General features: G+C 40.0%; 1 protein-coding gene across 1 annotated transcript in view; it reads right to left on the reverse strand.

Annotated features, from left to right (window-relative positions):
- Positions 1-16,251, reverse strand: part of uba7 (ubiquitin-like modifier activating enzyme 7) — a 97,428-nt gene that overhangs the window by 47,680 nt on the left and 33,497 nt on the right. Inside the window, exons 20-21 of the mRNA XM_037534743.1 lie at positions 11,063-11,155; positions 8,630-8,821 (exon numbers count right to left, since the gene is read on the reverse strand). Coding sequence (XP_037390640.1) covers positions 8,630-8,821; positions 11,063-11,155 — 285 coding nt within the window. The remainder of the gene's footprint in view (positions 1-8,629; positions 8,822-11,062; positions 11,156-16,251) is intronic.

The raw sequence follows: 16,251 nt of genomic DNA on the forward strand, positions 1-16,251 counted from the left end.
TAAAAGTGGGACAAAATTCCTCCACAGTGATGTGAAAGACTCAAAGACTCATTGCAAGTTATTGCAAGCGTCCGATTGCAGTTGCAATTGCCAAGTGTGGCACAACTAGTTATGTCGAGGGACAATTTCACATGGGTGGTAGAGGTTTTGAATAAATCTTTATCCTTAAGAAATGGGACGATCATTTAAATGCTGCACTGACTGATTTGACCTTATATTAAAATTAGTAGGATGATTTAAAGGTGACAAATTAGCAAAAAACAGAAGAAACTGGGTCAGACACACACACACACAGTGTATATATATATATATATATATATATATATATATATATATATATATATATATATATATATATATATACACATACATACATACATACACACACACACTTATTCATTATGTTAAATAATGAATGAATCATAAACTGTAAAATGTGACCTGTACATAAGTTATGGCACATTTTACATTATTTTTTTTTACCATATGTTAGGGCTATATATTCTATTAATGAGACAAGTGAAGGTTAGGAAAGCAGAAAAAGAAAGGCAAAAGGATAAAGCAGGTGAGAGGGCCTCTTTTGAGCACTAGCCAAAACAAGCCAGGTCAGGTCTGGGGCGAGTGCTGCCACTTCTAACTCCGTCACGTCACAAGAAAATCTCCACAGCTGCAGTGAGAGCGGACGCGGTCCCGGTCCCACAAAACTCCCCAAGACTGTAAGGAAATTTAGTCTGCTAAAAAAAAGAAAAGTAACTATTCACCAGAAACCTGCAGCCTTCTGCAGTGACGGCTGTGACAGAGTGAGCAAGCCTGGGACCTACAGGACGTCTGAATATTACCTCAAAGCCTTTCAGGATGGCTCATCTCCCACAGACACTTACATTCCCACGGTGTCCACCCTGCTACACACTGGGAAACGGTCTGGAGTAAAGTCCAAAAGGCTGGAATCACCACTACATCAAACTGATCTCTATAATTTACACAGTCTACTGGACCTTTTCAGCACAACACACGTGTAAGTTTATACGTGCTCTTACAGCCCGGGAAGCTAAGATAAACAGAGAATGTGTATATGTGAAAAGCGCGGCGCTGTGTATGATTTAATGCGGCAGAGGTCTTCATGTGTACACTGACAAAAACATACCGCTTACGAGGGTCAGAGAGTTTTGTACACGGTCTCAGTTTCACTGCCCAGTATAGAGCCACTTTAGAAATTATTTACATATAAAAATCACCCACAATTTGCTTATTTGCAGTCTGTATGCAGTCACTATAAACTTGGTATGGGTTCAAAAACATCTTTGATTTACTCTCCTGAAGGTGCAGAAAATAGCAGGGGGCTGTTTTGGAGAGGACATCCTCGAGAGAAAACAGGATGCTGAAAATATCCGTCTACTGTCTACTGTCCTATAAATCTCATCATGACAATGGTGGTAGCATCTCTCACTGCAGTTCAGCAGCAGCATGTCTATTGTCCAACAAATGCTCTTGTAGTGTATGCATACTGCGCAAAACTCTTACAATCTTAACAGAAAATAATACTCTAAGGGCTATTCAGTAAAGAAAATGGTTCTATATAGAACCAGGAACACTTAAAGAACCCTTTGCATGATTAAAATAGTTCTTCCGATACGATTGATGGAGAATGTGCTGCAGATGGCTGTGAACCTTTTAAAATTGTTCTATACAGCACAGAAAACCCTAAAATGGCAGAGCAGTGGGCCTCTAGAACCAGGGCTGGGAACCATTGGTGTAGTGTATCCAAAGCTTAAAAAGGGTTCTTCTATTATCATGATATCAAGCCAGTAACCTTTTTGGTCCTATGCAGAACCACCAATTTTCTCCCCAATTTAGTCATCTCCAATTCCACCCACTAGTCATGGCTCCACCAATCACTTGATACTACCAGCACTAGGAGGGCGAAGGCCAACACAGGCTTCCTCCAAGACCTGCGAAACCAGACACCACATCTTTTCAAACTGCCACTCATGCAACGTCACTGGACAGCCGAACACACCAACCACCACATCTGTTACGTCAGCTAACAGACACGTCTGTTACGTCTGCGCTGACTGGCATCGCGTTTGGGTGATGGGGGAAGGGGCAACATACCCACCCAGACAGCAAGGGCAATTTTGATCTCTTGGACCCCCAGACACAGATTGCTGTAGCATCACCAGTGATCTCCTGATGATGGGGCCGATGCTTAGACAGTTGCGCCACTTGGAGGCCCCATATAGACCACCTTCCAAAAAGGCTCTATATAAAACTGCAGCATTTTCATCACTCTGAAAAACTGTCCACCATGCAAAGGGTTCTTTAGTGAAGAAAACAGTTCTATATAGAACTTTAAACACTGAAAAAAACATCCCATAAAAGTGTAGGCCATCTGAGAAAACGATGTGTAAAGCCATTTATCTGGGCAGAAAGCACTTATTTGTTCAAGCTGCACCACATTTGGTTTATCTGCAACTTCTAGAAACAGGAGAGCACAAGTTCAGTTCAGTCAGCAACATTTTACGAGCTGCATAGCGTGTGTTCCCTCATATCTGCAAAAATATGTGGGAACGTGTGAGAGTCACTCCATAATCTGACCTCAGCTGTGTACTGCAGTGGTTCTTAACACTGGTCCAGAAGGGCCACTAATACTCCACTGACTCAGTAAGGCTGTTAATGAGCTGGAGAGCTGGATTAGGTGTGGTGGGAGCAGAGAAAACATTAACATGGCAGAGCAGTGGGCCTCTAGAACCAGGGCTGGGAACCACTGGTGTAGTGTATCCAAAGCTGAACTCGCATACCAATAACTTTCTTAAAAAACAACCTGCTTATGTTTTACTACTCTGTTGTCACTGTTGTCAGAAACAAAACCTTGTATCTCCAAATGGTGACTTTATAGGAGAGAGAAAAAACACACTTTACTTCTAATGTAAGTCAATGGAACCAGACGTCTTTTCAGGTCATTTTGGGCCGTTTCTTTTGGTCCATTCAACATGAAATTTACATACAATGTAAAGACCAACAGGCATTTTCAAATCATGGCAACTGAAAAACGTCAGAAACGCAGAGAGTTTTGTTCAGACAGCAGTTTATCTGAATGTTTATTATTTGTATCTATTTTACTACCAAAATCGCACTAAATCAAACAAGCTGCCTTACATTTTCTCCGTCTCTCGCTTGCTCTCGTTTTGGTCTCTTTCTTTGGTCTTTTGGTCTGTTTCTCTCTGTCTCCTCCTCATTTTGGTGTCTCTCTCTTTTTGGTTTCTTCTCTCTCATATTTCTCTCTTTCTCTGGTGTCTCCCATTGTTTCTTTCATTTCTCTCTCTCATGTTCTCTCTCATTGTCTCTTTGCTGTTTCTCTTTTGCTCTCTCTACTCTCTCGATACCTTTCTCTGCTCTATTTCTCACAGTCCCCTTTTCTCTTCTCTCATTTTGGAGTCTCTCTTTTTTGCCTCTCCGCTCTCTCTCTCTTTTATAAGTCAACTTCTACAGGGCCAATGAAGAAAAATGTATAGAAATATAGCTGGAAAAATGCTGCCCTTGCAGGATCCCTGGGCGCTCACTCAGGTCTCTCTCTCTCTCTCTCTCCCTCCTTCTCTGCTTCTTTCTCCCTCTCTCTGCCAAGTGACTGCAGTCAAACAGTATCAGTGTGCTAATGTGGAGTGTGTTCTGGCCGATGCTTAACCAGTCCCACGTGTGGAAAGTTTTCCTCCCTCCTGAGAGCAGACTGCTGCCAGACACATGAGAGAGAGAAACAAAGACAGAGGGAGTGCTGGAGGGAGTGAAAGGGAGAGATGGAAGGCTAGAAGAGAAGTGCACATTCAAAGGCCTAAAAACAACAGCGTCTCTATGACCGATAATAAAGCAAGTCTTTCAAATGGAACGAGAATTTGGGTAACCCTATTTTGATAGCCTACAGTACAGACTTCATAGGTGCTTACATTGACTTACATTCAAGAAGACCACTATAACCCTGACCCTAACTTAACCCTGACCCTATCCTAACCCTGACCAATTAAATATTGAATAGAAATTCAATACCAATTCTAATTCTGTTCATATTCATAATCTTAATCATCTTCTACCCCAGTCTTATTCAATTCCTAATCTTAGCCCTAATTGTACTTCTGTTTCTAATCCTGTGTCTATTTCCTAATTTTAGCCCTAATTCTGTTTCTGTTCCTAATTTTAGTCCTAATCCTATTTCTATTCTTAATCTTAGAGCGAATTATGTTTCTATACCTAATCTTAGCTCTATTTCTGTTTCTATTCCTAATCCTAACCCTAATCCTGTTTCTGTTCCTAATTATAGCCCTAATCCTGTTTCTATTCATAATCTTAGCCCTAATTCCATCCCAATCCTAACTTTAATCCTGTTTCTATTTCCTCATTTTAGGCCTAATTCTGTTTCTACTCCTAATTCTGTTGTGAATCACCAGATCGTTTGTTACAAATCTGAGCATTTATACACTAACGTTTTTTTTTTGTTGTTGTTTTTTTTACTACACACACAATCTACAGTACAAGTTGTCAGAAATTACTTGGAATAAAATCTTGTTTCATAAACGTCCAATAATAACTGTTTTTCCTTTTGCTGTTACCATTTTGGAGAGACAGAATAAACAGTTATGGCACTCCAGGTTGTTGTCATCTCTCATTAGTAACTCAATATGGCGTGTTTCAAAGCCCAGCTCACCGCCTGTCCCCTTGGGTAAAAAAGACCCTGATCTCTGACTCTGCACAGGGGGTGGGGGACCTCCTCCTCCAGAAGGTGGGCAACTGATATATTACTTCATCGGGCATGACCCCTTCTCCCCCCTCCCCCAGGAGCCCAACCTGCATCCCCATGAATGGTGCACTCTGCACTTTTGACTGTTTGTGTCAAATAATGAAAACATGGCTCTCATTACATTTTAATCCTAATTAAATATCTGCTCTTCTGCTTACAAACACATCTGGATCTGGAATCGTTTACAATTTTCGACTCTGCACTTTCCACACAATTTCTCCATTTGTTTCAGTAAGCTGCTCTCAATAGTTTGGAGACAGCCCTTTTATATGTAAACACTGTTTAAATCAATATTAATAAAGTTTACATGGTTTACATTATATTACTATGGACTTCTATGTAAATGTACTGAGACACGTTTTCTAAATAAATAATTCTTTTTCAAGATAAATAATTTCTTTAATTTAAAAGCAGTATATTATTTTCCAGAAACACCTTATTTCTGGTCAGCAAAAATAAAAATGACCTCACTTTCTCTGTTTGGTCATTAAGTGCTTTGACACTGAAGCATGTTCCATGAGCACTTTTGGAACAAAATAAAGGACTTTTATTTTGAAAAAAATGACAGTAGTCCATATTAATGTCATGTGAAACATGCATGCTTTATGAATATTGATTTAAACACTCATGAACATGTTATGATATGTTTATATAAGATGGTACAACACAAAAGATAACAGACTTAGAGCCCATTCATTGGAATGATCAGATTCAGGAGACGAATGCAGCACTGATGAGATTCCTAACTTATCACTGCCTAAAATGAGCTTTTCCAGCTTTGTCTCATGGACCTACATTCTGACAGAAGACACTACTAGTACTAAAAATAAAAACAATGTCTAGTTGCAGATGAATATATTAAAATGAATTCAGTGATCGTAATCCAGTAGAGAGTCTAAGTTTTCAAGCAATTAATAGAAACGTAGAAAGCTGTAAAAACGAAGAAAATGTCAGATGTGTCCAGAAAGATGAACCAAGCTGTAGAACATCGAGGAAGACTCCTAACTGAAATGTGTTGATCAAAACGTGAGGTAGATAAAAAGTACTGGAAATAGATCATTACACTATATCATCTACTCATATATGCCAACCTCTGGAAACACTGAATAAAACATCTACAAACATGCTTTGGTGTCTAGTTTATAAGACTTACATCACACACACACAAACACATCATCTAAGCTGCTTCTCCCTCTGGGTCTCAGGGGGTGCTGGAGCCTATTCCAGCGGTCATTGGGCGGAAGGCAGGATACACCCTGGACAGGTCGCCAGTCCATCGCAGGGCAGGCAGACAGACACAGGCAGACAGACAGACAGACTCACATCCAGGGGCTGTTTAGCTTGTCCAATTGGCCTGACTGCATGTCTTTGGACTGTGGGGGGAAACCGGAGAACCCGGAGGAACCCCACGCAGACACGGGGAGAACATGCAGACTCCACACAGAGAGGACCCCGGTCACCCGGCCGGGGAATCGAACCCAGGCCCTCCTCGCTGTGATGAGACACCGCTACCTATTACGCCACCGTGCTGCCTAGAGTTACATCTGTTATTATATAATTCATAGTTGTATATAAAATAAGTTGACAACAAATGATTCCAAGCATTTAAACATATGTTTGAAGCAACGTTTGGGTCCTTTTTGCTTTTCATCTTCCATCTCTTTTTCCTCAAGCTACATTCTTGAAAAAGATGCTTCTTCAGGGTTTCTTTAGGATCTATATAGAACCGTGGACACTAAGAACCCTTTGGCATGATCACTGCATTGTGAAAGGGTTCTTCAGACTGATGGAGAATCTTTAAATAGAACCTTGTTTGAAAACGGTGCTATATAGCACAAAAAGGACTCTTATTTGTTACAATGTCAAGCTTGTAACAATAAAGGAAGGCTTTGGTGACAGAACCCCTTATAAAAAGGTTCTATATAGAACTATCTAAAGCACATTCTCAATTAATCTGGAAAAAATAATGCTTTCATGATACGAAAAAACCTTTAATCATGCAAAGGGTTCTTTGAGTGTCCATGGTTCTATATAGAACCCCTTTCCTTTACTAAAGAACCCCTGAAGAACCATCTTCTTTGCTTTATGAATTGTCTTTAATGTCTTTATATCACTGCTGTCTAAGCAACTCCGTTAGATTTGATCAAAAATAGTCAAATTGAATGGAGGTGAAATTCCAGCTTTCATGATGTAACCAATCTTCTCCTAAAGAATCACAAATAAAATCATTGTAGGCTAATAAATCATTACAGCCAACTGCAGGGTGTTATTGTATCAACCGTGACCTCTTCTCCTCCTTTTTTCCTCCTCAAAAGGCCAACCTGTGGCTTCACGCAGGCTTCGGCTGCAGCTCCACTCAATAAAGGTCTTTCTACATGAAGCACAGATGGGAGTGCTGAAAACCCCAGTTTTAAACATTAATCTTATCTAAGCCTCACGTCTAAGTGCTCCAGAAAGAACGTCTTTACTCCGTCTCTGAATTGTGAACACACTCTGTTCAGGCAAAGTTCTCTAAAATGAGTAAACGCATGGATCTGGCTGAAGGGTCTGTGTGGGTGGGTGTACAGTTACTAAATGCTGTAAGCCCCTCAGGATAACAGCGGGATCGTTTAAGCCTGGGCTGATTCAGGCCCAGACTGTGGCTGAGCGCGCATGCGCACACACACACACACACACACACACACACACACACACACACACACACACACACACACACACACACAGCGCAATGAGTGCAGCTGCTGAAGAGGGTTCCTTTGAATGATTTAGATGTTTAGACTTCAGCCTTTAGGTTTCTTACTTCATACTTCTTTAATATGAATGAGTGTCCGCCGCACTCGAGCTCTGCCTTGGAGCGACATGCATACACTGGTACCTGAAGTACAGTTAAAAGTTTGGGGACGCCTAGTTTTCCCCACAATGAGCACATTTTCCTGGTCAGTTTGTAATAACGTGTTAACTACAAAGCTCAGATCTTGCTTTTCTTTTTTTTTTTATAATACTGCACAAGTGAAGTTCTACCTTGTGAATAACACCATAATCTACATTCTCTTGTTGTGGTGCGAACTCTCAAACCTTTCAGAAGTTTAAAGCAGCTTTGGGCCAAACCTGTACCAACATGTGCTTTTAACAACAGTCCTGAAAAGAAAACTGTCCGATCAATATTTAGGCAGAACTGCATACAGACAAATCATTAGCGCCCAGGTGTTCTTTGATAGCAGAACCTTTACAATTTTTTTTTTTAGTTAATTAAAAAATAAAAATTCCAAAACCAGGTAAAATGTCTTCGAACATGTTCCTGCTAATGTGGCTAGACAGACACATCATGACCAACGCTGTGGAAAATCTATGGTGTTTGAATTAAACGAAGGTGCACCGTCCTGCCTCGGCATTTTACATCAGAATAGTCTCTGAACTGACAACATGTTGCTTTTGTTCATTTAAATTTATATTGCTTTCCATTCTCTCAAACAAAAAATCATTCATATCGTACCATAATTACCATAAAGGCCATGTACCTGCATGAGAGGATTCCAATCTAGTCTAATTATAAGCATGAGAAGAGACATAGCAACATAATGAAATGCTTCATTTGCAGCATTGAACGCTAATTAGATGTGATATCAGAGCATACACTGTAAAAAGACTCGCTCTGACTCTAATCGTAAGTTTACAGAACAATATTCTGTCTTACATCCGGTTAACTTTACTAAGTTGAGTTATACTGTAAGGCAGCCAGGCCTCACTTTTTCATTTAAAACACCATTTTTTCTTCAAGAGTCGGTCATCAGCTTTTCTTGGACAAAACTGGACATCCCAACCAGGGGAACTTGTCTTACTCACCGTGAACGTTGGAGCCCTGCCAGGCTGCGAGAGGACATAGTACTGGACGGCCATGTTAACGTACGCGACGCGGAATGAGCTGATGCGCCGGTGGCCCTGTACCAGCTTATACAGTTCCAGACACATAAGGCCAGCCACTGCAGCCGTTGTCGTGGCGATGGCTGGGATGATGCGTCCAGCGATGAGTTTGCTCTGCAGATCAAAAAGTATTTTGCATTTCAAAAATCTCAACAAAAAATAAGTTTTCAAAGTACACTCAACAGGCCCATCACAATTATTTACAGTCATCTGAACAATAAAAAATTAATTTAATCATAAAATCACAACACAAGCTCAGCAAATGGGCAATTTACTTAATTGCATTATGTTTTTTGGCAATTTCTAAAGAACCTGGAATTAAAGATGGCATTTCAACTATTTTTGCTTTTATAGCATCTGAAACTTTGAAAGAGTAATATGATCAGTACTATCCCACTAAAACCTTTTAAAATAAAATGTTATTTTATATTATGTAGTTCATTCATTTTAATAGCAGTCCTAGTTTTTTCCTGTAGTCCTCAGCAGACCCTACTAACACAACAGTACACATGCTGCAATATTCCAGCATGTTTATGAGTTTTGATTTTTTTTATCACAATCAAAAACAATTAGCATTTCACAGAAATATTCACTGTGTGAGCCTTTCTGTACAGTAGCGATATGCTAATGTCCATTAGCATCAAACTAATGGATATGTAACTGCATTTAATAAACAATTCTTATTTACTATGTTGGCCTGTTTCTGAAGAGTAGTGGAGGAACCTGGTAGCCTGTGGGTGGTTATCTCCAGCCATACAAGACCAGGCTCCTTTGACTGGGGAGAAACCTAAACACTTAAAACTGAAGGTCAAACTAGCATTTTCTACTCCCTGATGAAGAGCGGGCTCTTCTCTGTTGGCAGCGTAACCAGAGAGCTGATGGGCTCTTTATTGAAATACAGCCTTTTCTCCATAAACAAACTGTGTTAAGAATTACAAGGTTTCCAATCACGTTTCAACCTTTCAACTCCTGTTTTATAACCTCTCTGACTGAATAAGGTTGTGGGCTGTTTACTTCATATAGAATGTGGTTTCTGAATGTAAGAGCTGTGCTACGCTGTACGCTCAGCCAATAACTGGCGCCTACCAGAAAAGGGCTAGAAATCATGCTTTCATACCTATAAGCACCACGTTAGTGCTGCACGTTACCTATGAAAATGCTCTTATGAATGCATCTATCAGGGCCATGTTTCATATCAGTGTGTCTGTTCAAAAAAGTGAATTAAAATTGTTGGTTTTTGTTGCCTGTTATAAAAAATGGCCAATATGCTATTCAAACATTAATAAAAGAAAAAAAATTGCCACTGGCCAATCAGAAAATCAAATTTTTTTCAAAAGAATTGGCCATAAAAATCCATGACTGATGAATCTCTATATGTCTGAGACGTCAATATACACACTGAGCATTTAAGCATTAGGCTTCAGATACAAATGGTTTACGTTTAGGATTAATAGACATTCAATCATTGAAATAAGATTTTCAGAAATTAGACAAAGAAATATTTCTGATCTGCAGTTGTCAGGCACTCTTTAAATCCATCCATCCATCCATCCATCCATCCATCCATCCATCCATCCATCCATCCATCCATCCATCCATCCATCCATCCATCCATCCATCCATCCATCCATCCATCCTCTAAGCCGCTTCTCCGTCAGGGTTGCGGGGGGGGCACTGTTTAAATCAGCACTGCATATTCGTTAAAATGGGCCAAGTCACTTCCCTCAACAACTGCCTCAACTTCGGGGGCAAGTCACTAAAAAACCAACAGGTTTAAGGTGTCCAGAGTAAAAGTGCAGAATTTAGGCTAGTTCTGAAACCTGAATACTGTTGTCTCTCACCACATTGTAGCATGTAATGACAATCTGTTTGATGTTAATGATCCAACCAAGTCATGGGGCAGTCACAGAGGTTAGGAAACCAGCCCTGTGACCGGAAGGTCACCGGTTCAATCCCCAGAGCTGACAGCACATGACTGAGGAGTCCTTGAGCAAGACACCTAACCCCCACCTGCTCCCCGGGCACTGCGGATTGGGCAGCCCACCGCTCCGGGCAAGTGTGCTCACTGCCCCCTAGTGTGTGTGTGCTCACTAGAGTGTGTGTGTGGTGTTTCAATTCATGGATGGGTTAAATGCAGAGGTGAAATTTCCCTGCTTGGGACTAATAAGGGAATCTTAATCTTAATTAAAAAGTCAAGTGAAAAGTAAAAATAGCATATTATTTTACAAGAGGTCGCATTTATGCTGCTTGAAGTTACAGAACCCCCACTGCAAACAGCTTCCCGCATCCCTGTACACAAAGACAAAGAGAGGTGCAGTAGACTACAGCAGACTGCCTTTAACAGTAATCTCCCACCTTGTGTCGATCTGCTGCTGGGATATCATAATTCTCTGCCCTCAGGTTAGACGTCGCCACTATATAGTCCATGTGGAAGTTACTGTCATCATCCTAGAAACAGAAGAAATTCACAGTTTCTCTTAATCACAGATCAGTTAAAGACAAGCTATAGACTGATAGACGACAGAATGACGACATGACAGGTGTTTAAAAGGCCACTTTCATTTTCAACAGACAAAAAGTTCCACCACCTGTTTGTTTAGACCTTTAGTTTGTTTTATCTACCATAATATCCACAGCACCAGCTGTTCCTGATTTTCCATGGAAAAAGCACAGGTGACAAAGAAAGCCATAATAATGATCATTCTGCCTGATGTAGTTGTGGGAAAGCACAGGTGTTGAATTCAGAGATGCAGAAGGTGGGCTCGTCCTGTGCCAGCTATATTGTTGCCATGTCAAGATAAACGCACAACTCCGTCACCGGCTTGCCATTGTGTCCCAAACTTAATTTCCCCTTTGAGGTGACAGTGCATATGAGGTCATACTGCAGTCATGCTGATTCTTCAAAGACATGTGACTGGAGGGGGTTGAGGGGGTACACTTGGCAACCCTCCCTCATTGCGCCCACGCTCGCCGTAAGGCACAGAGACTAAGGTGACAGCACATTTGAAAAGGCAGCCGCAACGTACACCGTTACGCATAACACTGCGTCTGACTTCTTCCAACGGGTATCCGTATGTTCCCGTAGAGGCCTTGCACAAAGCTTTTAATCACTTCTCAACATCCACCTTGATTGTAGTCACACTTTGTTACCATCAGAGAAAGAAATGACTGGTTTAGTTTAATGTTTACATAAAAGGAACTATTTAACTTTTTTTTTAAACAATTTTAGCCTTCAGTATAAATGGAGTCGATCAGTGAAAACGCCTTTGAAGTTTTCTTCTTTAGTTCAAAACTACAAAACTATAACTTTTGTTCATCTAAACTACAATTTTGCTTTGCATTGTTTAATTTCAAAGTATTTGAACTGAATAAAACCAGTTAATTTGCTTATTTGCACATTATTGTTTTTCAAAGCCACACTGACATTTTGTACAGTTCTACATATATTATTCTCTGCATAGGTACTAATCTAAACGTGCAGCAGGGAAAAAACACCATGCACTCTGGATGGATCAGTTTATTACTCCCAGAGGGAAAGTCACCTATTACCTGTATGCTATAAAACAGATGCATAAATAGAAAAAGTAGAGATGTATAAAAAAATACACTTAATCATAAAATACAATGTGCAGTACAAGATTAAGTGAAATCACATTATGCAGGTGACAGTGCAGGTGGTGTACATCACATCCAATGGATGAACCAAGTGACTAAACACTATAAACAATAACATGCATTGTGTAATAGTTGTGCAATATGCGTGAGTGTATAAACAAGTGGCAGTGCAATATGCAATATTTAGGGATGTATATAAAAAAGAGGCTATGCAATATAAAATATTTATGGAGGTATAAAAAAGAGGCAGTACAATATGGAATATTTATGGAGGTATAAAAAGTGGCTATTCAATATTTATGGAGTTATAAAAAAAGAGGCAATGCCATATACAATATTTATGGCTGTATATATAAAGTGGCAGTGCAATATGCCACTGTCTGGATGTATAAACAAAGCGTCAGTCCATAGTAAAGAGCAGAGACATATAATGTCCAGTTGGTGCTCAGTGAGCCTGTCCCGTCAGGAGCTCATTACACAATAACAATGTCCACTTTAAGGAGGACTTCACTAAACTGACGAAGTTTGGAAGCATGGCTGATTACATATTCTGCCTGATTACTAAAGTAAATAGTGGTCAATGGTTTTGTGTGGAATTTTCTTCACCAATTAAAAACCAGCGTGTTGCTGGGTAACTTTCTTCAACAGTAACAACAAACAACAAAACTCAGCGACTAGATTGTGACTTTAAAAAGTTCTGAAAGAATATTTACCTTTAAAATGACTCTCAGGCTCAGACGTAGGAAATTCACTGCGATGTGGAGCTCATGTTATTGTTTCTTAAATTCAATTTGTAGAATGTTTTGTTGGGGAGACCGTCACTTATTTACACAGCGCTTTCTTCCCTGTCTCTGATTTTCCATTTTCGCCCAGCCCAGACTTAGAGCAGAACTGAAGGGATCCATGTTGAGGGCAGCAGTATTACCCATCATGCTGTACCAACCATCAAACCAAACATACAAACATGCAGAGCAGGCATGTCAAACTGGGGAGCTCCCATCTAACCCTCTGATTTAAGTTCATGAAGGCCTTGCTAATTAGCTGATGAGCTGAATCCGGTGTGTTTAATAAGACAGTGTGCTGAAGTCTGAAGTGCTTTGGCCAGCAAGGGCTGGAGCCTGACGCACACGATGCAGAGAGAACGCGTAGATTTGATGTCTTGCAACACTGAAGTGGGTGTGGGGGGAAGTGCGGTTACAGCGTGCGAGAAGCTTAATGTTATTAAAGCACAGTTCAGTAAAGGCTGCGGTTAGAGTATACAAACAACAACTCTAGGATTTTAACATTAGGGGGGCTCAGCCCCCAAAGATCTACTTTATTCAGCAGTCATTTTGCCCTGATTGTCAAGGCCATTAGAGGCTAATTAGCATGGAAATGCTGCAAACTCTACTGTCCAACATTTGATTAGTAAGAGGGGCGGAGACATGGGAAGTTTTTTTTAGCCTTTTAGTGTAGATTTTAAGCCAAGTCACGTAACGTCAGTGTCTGTGGTTTTGTTCTCGGTTGAATGCTTTTTAGTAACGTCAGAATGAGTTGAGGTGCTCTGAGAATGTGATCAGTGTTAGGAGATGGACAGTGTTAGGAGATGGACAGTGTTAGGAGATGGACAGTGTTAGGAGATGGACAGTGTTAGGAGATGGACAGTGGTTTTTATTATTATATGTCAGTTTTGTGCAATCTGTTTTTTACATTCCCTCAAACTGCTGTCTCCTGTTTAACTACTTGCCAATCAAATGTGTTGACCTGCCTACTTTTTAAGCAGGAGCAGGATAACCTATAAACAGCCACAGAAGAAGCCCTTAATTCAGTGATCTATTCACGCCATCAGGGTCTACTGCCTAAGCAAAGACCACAACATCAGTCAACAAACAAACTTTAGAGAATATGTAGATGTTAGCCAGCCAGCTTAGACATCAGTGGAGTACAACCTGATTAATCCCTTAATAAGTCCAAGTTTTATTGCACACACATAGAATAGCTCCTTTAGTTTGTATTGAACTCAAATGATCGTTTTGCTGCAGCACTGCAGAAAAAGCAAAGAGAGGTAATAAAATCCAAGGAATTTGAATTAGGCCTATTTGAGAATAAATGACATTTAAGCGGGATGAGATGGAAAAACAGAGGGGCTAATGGGACCTACAATCACCCTTGTAGTTCATTATCTTTGATGTGGCAACAAAACCATAATTAATCTAGTAAGAAAGAACATAATTGTGAATGTGACAAACTGTACTGTCAGAATGTTTGTAGCCAGTTAGCCTGAAGGCTTCTGCTCCAAAGCCATTTAACCTGAAGCTCTTTGAAAAGTCTTGTTTCACCTGATAAACGAGAGCTGAGACAGATTTCCCCCCATGATTTTAGCATTTTCCCTGAGACATAACGGCATTGTTACTGATGTGTGACTTTTTGTATAGGAATAATATCCACCTGCCACACCGAGCATATTTATGGAGCATAGTTGCGTTTCTATGCTAGTTCATTAAATATGAAATTAAAGGATATTACACCATTCAGCAGGTTTAAAAGTTCCGTTACATTTACACATGGAAAAACCAGTATCTTGCTCTGGTTTGCATGAAGTAAATCAATAAATACATTTTTTTTTTAAACGAGCAGTGAATAAATGTTTGCTGTCACACACTTATTTACTAGTGTGTATAAAATGTTTTATAGATGTGCTACAGACCGTAAAACTGCTGTATTACAGTTTACAGGGCACAAATACAGTAATGGCATACTTAATACACGATGATGTATTTAATATTGGCAACTCGATCAGGCTTTGTGGCAAGTGAGGGGTGAAAGAGCGTGATGAATGAGGGTATGAGGTAGTGTAATCCTGCAATTTGATGCCTGTGGAATGCCCCAGACTCGCTCATTCTTCCACTGTTCACTCAGGTACAACACGCGAGTGACCAAAGAATGTGCTACCATTGAAGAAGGGATTAGGCTTGAGTTCCACCCACATACATAAATGCACACATACGTTCAACCCATGAACATGGGAGCTAATACATGTCAACATGCATGTACAGACAAGTTCATAAACTTTGTCACGCTATGCTGTATTAATGTATGAAGAGCTATGAAAGGAACAAGGGCTCCTTTCATCTTTAGAGAGCACTGGGATTAAAGGACAGTAAATGTATGTGGTGACAGAGAAAGGCAGATATTGGGGTGTTCTGAAGTCATGCACAGTATGAAAGATCAAAATAATGGAAAACAAATAGAAATCCAGGCACAATAATGCACAACTAATTGTTATCACAATATTAACTGATATCACCTTTGGTTGCAATAAGAAATGTAATCCTATAATCAATCACAATGTTGTTCAATGTTGTTTTGATTAAAGAAGAAATTCATGTCACTCAACAAAAGTGTAGAGTTATAATCTTTAACAAAAATGCCTTTCAATCTACTCTCGTCCTGTAATAATGTGATTAATGCTTTTGTCACATTTATTTTGATACATAAAGAATGTGCACGACCAAAGATGGACGTTTCTCATTAGGTTGTAGTGTGTTTTTGTCATAAGCCAACATTTTGCAAGTTACAAATGACATGTCAGTAATCCCTTATTATTATTCTGATGAAACAGATCAATAATCAGCTTGTAGTGATGTGAATTCTGAATGTGTGCGCATGTTCCATCAGAAACTATTACAGTGCATCCAACAATAAAGGCAGCATGGAGCTTCTTTTAGACAGTGATAGGAAACATCAGCACTTGGAAAGCTTTCACATGTTGGTCCATTTGATTAATTTATATGTGAACATGAATCGCTACCAAGTACACTGGAGGAGGACTTTAAGGAGTTAAAGGCAGCATCAACAAAAACTCAGGGTCAGTGTGCTAAGCTTTTTGTGCCCTTTTAAGTGCATTCTGGCCACGTGTTGTGTACAAAACTGGTGTACGAGCCTAAATG

Source organism: Pygocentrus nattereri, chromosome 26, assembly GCF_015220715.1.
Source record: "Pygocentrus nattereri isolate fPygNat1 chromosome 26, fPygNat1.pri, whole genome shotgun sequence".
Taxonomy (NCBI): Eukaryota; Metazoa; Chordata; class Actinopteri; order Characiformes; family Serrasalmidae; genus Pygocentrus; species Pygocentrus nattereri.